The 8,320-nt window shown below is 36.7% G+C and overlaps 1 protein-coding gene across 1 annotated transcript; it reads right to left on the reverse strand.

Annotated features, from left to right (window-relative positions):
* Positions 1-1,652: 1,652 nt before the first annotated feature.
* LOC149230048 (beta-glucuronosyltransferase GlcAT14B-like) lies at positions 1,653-6,735 on the reverse strand. Its single transcript, XM_089378837.1, has 4 exons — positions 5,740-6,735; positions 2,819-2,894; positions 2,556-2,671; positions 1,653-2,465 (listed from the first exon to the last, which is right to left on the reverse strand). Exons 1-4 carry the CDS (start codon positions 6,359-6,361, stop codon positions 1,951-1,953), a joined length of 1,329 nt encoding a protein of 442 aa, XP_089234963.1. The 5' UTR covers positions 6,362-6,735; the 3' UTR covers positions 1,653-1,950.
* Between the last annotated feature and the right edge of the window lie 1,585 nt (positions 6,736-8,320).

Here is an 8,320-nt window from a genome sequence, read left to right on the forward strand (position 1 = left end):
AAAGATAATTTGAAAAGGCCTGGGAGTAGTGATTACATTCAAATTCTAATGCCAGCAAATCCCCTTTAAGTTCTGTCTTCCTTTTTTTTCCAGTCTCAATCTCCTTTTTGACCTCCCTCAGTTTTTTGACAAGGGAGTTCATGGCGGAGGAGCAAATTAAAACCACATTGTTTTGCCAACATCCTTTTACCAGAGATTTGAAGGAATCGTCTCTCGGCCAAGTGTGATTAAATTTAAGGGGATAAAAGGTCATGTGCTCCAACATCCTTTTACCAGAGATTTAAAGAAATCGTCTAGCAGCTAAGTGTGATTAAATTTAAAGGGATTAAAAGGTCATGTGCTTTTCAAAATCCAATTTTAAGAAAATTGGCAAATGATCAAATATTTTTTCTTGGCCTATCCAGGATCTATATCTCCCCGTATTCTTCGCCAGCTGCCCTGCCACTAAAAATCTATCAAAACGCTTGGCAATACCTTCCACACCCAACCTGCCATTTCTCCATGTAGGAGCTAGTGGAAAGGGAGCTATATATCTCGAAGGTTGTGTTTCAGCAGCATCTCCGAAAAATAAGAAACCGGAGGTCCATGCAGGCACAAGACCCCCAAGTCTCCTCTAGCGAGTTAGCGGAATTTAACTACCAATTATTAAAGTATTGTTATACAAAATAAATTTGCATATCAGAATATTGTTATAAATAAGTATTGTTACACAAGATGAATTTGCATCATAGTATTGTTATAAATAATAATTAAGGAGTATAAATTTGTTATACAGGATGAATTTGCATCATAATACTGTTACAAGTAATAAATAAATTAAGGATGAATTTGTATCAGCTCATTGCGATATTTAGCCATCAAACATGCAATAATTATTCAAATTCTTACTGAGTTATATGAGATAATAAATCTTATCCTAAATATATGTAACCTTTATTCAAATTCTTAGTGGTCTATATGAGTTAATAGAACCATATGATGTAGCCCAAGTGGAGAAAGGGGTTGTTCATCTCAGCGACATTACATTGCAGGAAGGCTAAAACTATGTTAGAGCCACATAACCACATCATCAAAATAGGTTTGAACTTTACAGTTTACGCAAATGCCAGAACAGAGCCGATATAAGCCCCCCCTTAAGCAACCTTTTCAAATAAGCTAACTGTTTCCAAATGTGGAATATTTGCAACAATTAGTGGAAAAGTGATTAGGTGGTTATTAAAGTAATAAGAAATTTTTTTAAGTTGCAAAATTTTCAACTTTTTGAATGATTATGGCCAACTGAAATAAAGAGTATGAAATGTTATAATAAATGATGAACATCTGATATTCAGCAACAGCGTTACATCTATAAGGACGGTGCTTGTTTTGTCAAAGTCGGTCAAGACACGGTGTTCATTTTGTCAAAGTCACCCAAGACTTGTATTTGGTTTTATTATTTTGTCAAAGTCACTCAAGACACGGTGTTCATTTTGTCAAAGTCTTTTATTCCCTTATCAAAATGCACCAGCCCGCAAAGGAAAAATATGTACCTAAAGATATTTAAATCTCAGTTGGCAATAACAACACCCACTTTAACAACCAACCAATATCCCAGTTATTTTTCATATCAATTGTTATATTTTTTTGTAACTATTAATTATTAGTAACAAATATGTCATAATGTTTTCCATTTATCTTTTAAATCAAATTATTTATATTACAAATATGTCGTAATATTTGACATGTAATCAAATGCACCATAAAGTAAAAGACTACATACCATGCTCTTCTTTTCATTCGAAAAAAATTGGTATAACTTCTAATTTGGGGGGAAATATGACACTAAAGATGTGAAGGGCTCTGAATATAAAGGCTTCAAATTTGATCCCTGATCCCTGAAACAAGGCTTCAAATTTGTTTCCTGAAACAATTAAACAACCATCAAATTAAGATGAATCTGAAGTTGCACTTCTACTTGCATTGCCTGGTACGAAAATTTTCCTTCGACAAGAGACCCACAATCAATTTTTGAAGCCTCTTGGAACCTGGACCAGGCTTAAGAACAGTTCTATCACCCATGACTGAACAAGGATCACTTCCATCATCTCTATTTCCTATACACCAGCCACCAGGAACAAAACTCCCATTTGTCCGACCCAGGAGCTCTTCGTCTATCCTATCAAGTACGGGATCCATTCTATCAAATTTCCTTGCAAAAGGAGCATTGCTCTCATTCATTTTTTCGAAATCCTGTAGACCAAGAGAATGTGGATGCTGCCTCGGTGGAGTGTCCCATGATATATAATGCAAGTCATGATTGATTGTAGTGTTCTGAAACTCTTGAGCATTGCAAATGACCGTGTGAAAATATCCCTCAGGAGAAGATATGAAATTCGCATAATACATTAGAACGGTCCTAGGAAGATTATCCCAACCCCAGATACAGAATTCAATAAATGCACGAGATAATGCCATCCAAGCAGAACCTACATTGCATAAACAACAGTGTTAGATTTCTCTCATCTTACGTTTCATGTGAAGAGAACGAAAAAGTGTAACAGAACCCAACACCTCACCTGTGAACAATTTAAATGATGTAGGAACACCTCTCTTTTGTGAAACCCAAAAAACATCAGACTTTTTTGACATGTACAATCCAGGATCTATAATAATTGGTCTAGCTCGCTGATGCCTGCATAAAACGTTCTCGTTGATGACTATTGTGGCAAAATGGGTTTATACATAGATGACCAAATATATAAGGTCGTCCATCATTGCCCATTTCATCATCGACTGCTAAGTTTCAAATTTTAAGCCACTAAACAAAATCTGTACTTACTCTTTCCATCCAATGTTGCTGGTGTGCTCAATGAAATTAAAATCCCTCGGCAAATATGAAAAAGTATGCAGCAGATCTGTGTACAAACAACGTTGTCAGATCAGTTCCAATGTCAAGCAGATTTTTCACCTTAATATGATTTAGAAAGAAAAGGTAATAAATTCAACTAGATCAGTTCCCACAGCCAGTCTAATCTAGTTTAGTAAAAAGTTAAAACTACTCGGACCATCCATTTGTAAAATTATTAATTCAATGTGCAAATAAAATATTCGGTTTTGTCCAAATTATCATTTATGTGCAGATCAGATGTGATTTTTATCGAATAAGCTAAATTCTCTCTGATTCTGCAATGGGTTAAATAATCAATTCATCGTTTATAGATCTGTGCAATGTGCACAAGTAACATGATCAGCTCAATGCCAATGTCAGGCAGATTTTCGACCTGAATACGATTTAGAAGGAAAAGCAATAGATTCAACAAGGTCAGTTCGCACAGTCAGTCTAATCCAGTTTATTTGGCTTTGTCCAATTTATCAGTAGATCAAATGTGATAATAGCTCACTCTCTAGAAAAGATGGACTTCTGTTTGACTATGCTATAGGTAAATAATCAATACTAATCCGGTTTACTCGGTTGTCCAATTTATGTGCAAATCAAATCTGATGAACTCTTTTTCCATGGAAAAAATGAACTATGCCTGAATATGCAATAACTTATAAAATCAATTCAACGTACACAGAAGACCTGTAACCTACCTCTGTATCTCACTCTATCCATGTTCCATATAGGGAAAACATCAGAAGGCTATGTGGACATGTAGGTCATAAAATAATTAGGATGATGGCTTGTTATACCATCCATCAGGGTTCCAATCTAGGGGAGACACGATGCTATACACTATTTCTATGGAATAAGCTGAAGTCTTCTGATTGTGTAATAGGCTACGCAATCAATTTAACGAACATCTACACCTGTAAACTAACCTATTCTATTGATGCAACATATAGGTCAAACATTAGAAAGCTATTTAGGGATATAAGTCAAAATCATTAACTCAATGTTTCGCCAATGGTGAGGAGGATGATGGCTTGCTATGTCATCCAACACAGTTCCAATTTAGGGGTAGGCCACTCCACTGTAAACCCCACTACTAACAGTGGGATTGACACCAAGTGGATGTCACAGGCAAATTTGGTGGAAAAGCTAACCCCCAGTAGTGGCGTCTCAGACCAACGTAAGTCTGACCCTTCCCACAATCCAATTTGTGAAATTATTATTTTGATGTGAAATGAACTATTCATTTTTGTCCAATTTGTTCAAATCAAATACCATAAACTCTTTCTCCATGGAATAAGTTGAATTCCATCTGATCCTTGTTGAAAAACTCAATCAGGCCCCAAATTACTCCCAACTCAAACTAGGCTCAACCAAAAAGCGAGAGTAACTGACTCATTGGAACTCGTGTGTACTCTCGGGTACTCACAACTTTTTCGCTGGCCAGCAAGTTTGAGCTGCAAGCTTGATGAAAAACCAGGTGTGAGCCCTTCGTGAGTTTATATAATTCAAACAGTAAAAAAAGTGTCATTCTACTCGAGCCAAACTCGATCCCCCAGTCTAACCAAGTTTTTCACTAAACCTAGTTTGTAGCACACATATGATGATGCAATTGGAAAAATAATCACTTACGTCTATTGAACATCCTGTAACCTACTGTATCCATATGTGATATAGGTCAAACATCACAAGTTGTGTGTGAATATAGGTTAGAATGATTATTTCACTGTTTTGCCAATAGGGTGTTTATTGTTTGAATAGTGAGTTTGATGGCTTGTTAGGTCATCCACCAGGTTCCCAATTTATGGGAGGTTGCCCCACTCTCAGAGTGCAGTTAGAGATAATCATAAATCCTAGACAACTTTGGTAATATATTTACCCTTTGTGATCACATCTTTGCCAAAACTAAGTTTGATCCTTTCAAGGGTAATGACTTTTCACGGCCATGCAATCACCCTGTATCCACCGGAATTCGGCAGACCAGTAATCCCTGAAATCTCAATTAACATTGTTCAAATTGCCATTTTAGTTTTTAACCATTTTTAACCATTGCATATTACTCTAAAATTGCAGTTTACGCATGCTGAGGATTTAGATCGATTTCCTGTCAGGAATAGCACTCGAATGAGGGGCAATATGATGCCCATTTATCCCATGTCAGTCTACATCACTTACTACCAGCCACAAGAGGGGAGACAGATCGCGATGTAGCAGCCCAAAAGGTAAGGTTTGACTCGCCAGACAAATGGCTGGCACTTTTCTACAAGAGGAGCGTTGTATTGAGTCTTAACTGAGCCATCATGGCCGCTACATGAAGCTGGGTGGACGCCCTGGAGTGAAAGCAGTGCCCCATCTCTTGATAGATGGTGGATTCTGGTTGTGGATGCTACAAAAGGCTGGGTGGACATCTGGCATTGTAAACAGTGTCCCCACTTTTTGATAAGTGATGGATGCTAGTCACTTTATTGTAACAAGGAAAGATTATCTGGAGAGTAATTTAACAATAAAAAACATCATTACTAAGGAAAGATTATCTGGAGAGTAATTTAACAATAACATCACTATTATCTGTCTGTGTGTATGGTGTTCCCCAGTCAAGATATGATCAATTCTGTGTGTCGAATAGGCTGACATCCATGTGACTCTGCAATAAGCTAAAATAGTAAACTCGAGGTCTAAGCTCATACTTCGCAGGATGTTGCCAATTTGGGAGTGGCTGAGTCCTCGGTCCATGAAAGAAAACCATTGTTAACACTCAGAAATGAAGCATCACTAACAAGTTACAATCCATACATACATACATACACCCGTGCTCATAAGAGCTAGAGTTATGTCCTATTCTAAGGAAGGAAATTGAAACAGCATACCATCTTGACTAACCAGCGGATAATCGGAGGCGCTAAGATTGATAAACCAATCCCAATCCTGGCTCTTTTTCAAAAGAATTGCCGCAGCATGGAGAGTATTAGCAACCATTGTAGGTCCCCTGTAGGTAATTAAATTAGCCTTGGTAATCATGTGCACATTCCCAACCTTCGCAAAAATTGGATTTGTTTTCACATAGTACGCGAGATCGACCCTCTCTCTGGGAGACGATTCGAGGTCCAGATGCACAACATACTGGTTCAATGGATGGTACAATGCCTGCAACGTTCTCATCAGCCTCTTCCCGTCCCCCCTCGACCCTGAAATCAAATAAGCCAATCTAGGCGGAGGAGGTAGGGCTTCCATTGATGTGGCAGCAGCAGAGGAGATCTTGGATTCCACGAAAACTGCCTTGGCGACCTCGGCCCCCCCTCCTTTGAAGCGAAAATACGACAGGACTGGATACATGCCATTGTTTGAAACCGAGAAAAGGGTTGCAACTAACACCAGAAACAATGACACCAGCGTCGCCGTTGCCAGAGGAAAGATCCATTTCCTCTCCATATTTGCCAACCTGAAATGCATCTGCACCAGGTGCTTTATTCTCTTCAACATTGGATTCATTAAAAGAATAGAAAAAAAAAAAAAAACGAAGCCCTGAATCAGCCGAGAGGGCTTATTAAGCCTGCATTGAAAACCCTCGAAATGACAGAAGCACTCTATTTCCGACGGATAGCAGGCCCGGATTCGAAACCCAGAAAATAAAATGAATGAAATCAAAAACCCGATAATCCCATACTTGAATTCGTAGGTCTAGTAGGTATTTTGTGTAACCCTCCTTGGTAGTTTAAACCCTCAGGAATTTCATTGATCCGCCTGCAACCCCTGTACATTGGCCAGACAAACAAAACAGCCGACCAATTTTACCCTCTTCCATGTGTCGCCCGCTCATGTATGTCCACCGGCGTTACCTGTTTCCGGTCACCTGACTCCGAGCTATCTAATGGCGATCCTTATCAGTCTGCTGCAAAGTCGTCTAATAACCGACACACTCTGTCCTGCGAGATAACCGGACGTTTTTTACACTGCTGTGAGGTAGGGAAGGGAATCTCGTTTGGCCTACGTGTCTTATTCCGACGTGGCGTCCACGTATACAATCTAACGCGTCGGCGTTATTCATTCGACGTAAGCGGACGTTTTTATTGGTGGTGTAGGAAAGGGCATATCGTTTAGCCAACGTGTCTTGTTTAACGTGGCGTCCTACGTGGAAATCTTACAAACCAGTAACATGGTCATGGCCTTGCCTTAGTTTTTATTTTTTTATTTAATGTTGCACATCAACCCCTTTTACACGTTAAACCTTCCTCTCACGATACTTGTTGTGGGGCTCTTTAACGTCACTAAAATTGTACCAATTGACTCCTTTTTTTTTATACGGTAGGTGGCTTGAAAACTTGTAAGAAAAATTCAAATTTTTTAAATTTTAATTAATTTATGATCATTTAAATAAATGAACATAAATTTAAAATTTAATAATCATGGAAAAATCAATAATGTGTTTTTGAATTTTTTAACCCTATTATTTATATTAAAAATATGTTTTATCTTGGCTCGGGACTATGTCATAAAATAATTTTTGTTTGGTTAAGAGACCGAAACAGGTTAATGGTCCAAGATCTAGAGGCATTTGGCACTAGTGAAAATTTGTCCTCTTACGGAGGACTAGTGAGTAATTCCAGGTGGCATGGTTTTCCTGGAATAACAATGATGAGTCAGCAAGCATTCGTTGATAGCAGTTAGTGATGGTTGTCATCACTGCATTCGTTGATAGCAATTAGTGATGGTTGTCTTCACTGCTTGTTTGACAAAGGAGTTATGATAGGTTCTTCCACTCTTTGAAAAAAAATACACACACTTTATCTATTGGGTTTGGAGTATGCCCTTAAACTGTTTTTACTTGGTTAAGAGCTTGTTTTCCTTATATATAAGGAAATAGGTTAACAACCTAATACAAAGTGAAAACCTACTTCTTCTGAATCACCAATGAGTAATTTAAGACGAGCTTAGATCCATTTTAATTTTCAATCTACTAAATGTCTAGAGAGATCAAATCTCTTTTCATTTTAAAAAGAATTACACCTAAAAAAAATTGATTCCTATAAACACTTGGTAGATCACAAATTAAAATAAATCCAAATTAATTTAATTATTAGTTATAAATATAAATATAATTAATAATTTTTTATTTTTTATTGTATTTTATTTTTATCTAATTTTACCAAATTAAAATGTTTTAATAATAATTATATTTTTTATTTAATTTTGTATTTTTATTTTATGTATTATTTTTATTTTATTTAACCCAATTAAAATATTGAACCTAATTTTTCTTTTTATAATATGTATTAATCAATATCAATGGATAAAGTTAAAAAATGACACATCTCACTAATTAATCATTATGTTTATTGAATTTTCCACTTTAAAAAACAAAAGAAGAACAGGGTCTTAATGCCTTACTATTATCCATTACTATCTATTATAATATTTTTAAAATAATTTAATAATCAATAAAAATAAATG

Source organism: Pinus tabuliformis, chromosome J (genome assembly GCF_031772625.1).
Source record: "Pinus tabuliformis cultivar Carrire ecotype Pingquan chromosome J, CPIR1, whole genome shotgun sequence".
Classification (NCBI taxonomy): domain Eukaryota; kingdom Viridiplantae; phylum Streptophyta; class Pinopsida; order Pinales; family Pinaceae; genus Pinus; species Pinus tabuliformis.

Bases quoted from the DNA above. Each gene is read 5' to 3' on its own strand.
- LOC149230048 (XM_089378837.1), bottom strand. From the start codon at position 6,361: ATGAATCCAATGTTGAAGAGAATAAAGCACCTGGTGCAGATGCATTTC. The intron at 2,895-5,739 runs GTATGCTGTTTC...GTTTGTACACAG, and splicing joins TCCGCTGGTTAGTCAAGATG to ATCTGCTGCATACTTTTTCA. The intron at 2,466-2,555 runs GTGAGGTGTTGG...TATGCAATGTAG, and splicing joins ATCATTTAAATTGTTCACAG to GTTCTGCTTGGATGGCATTA.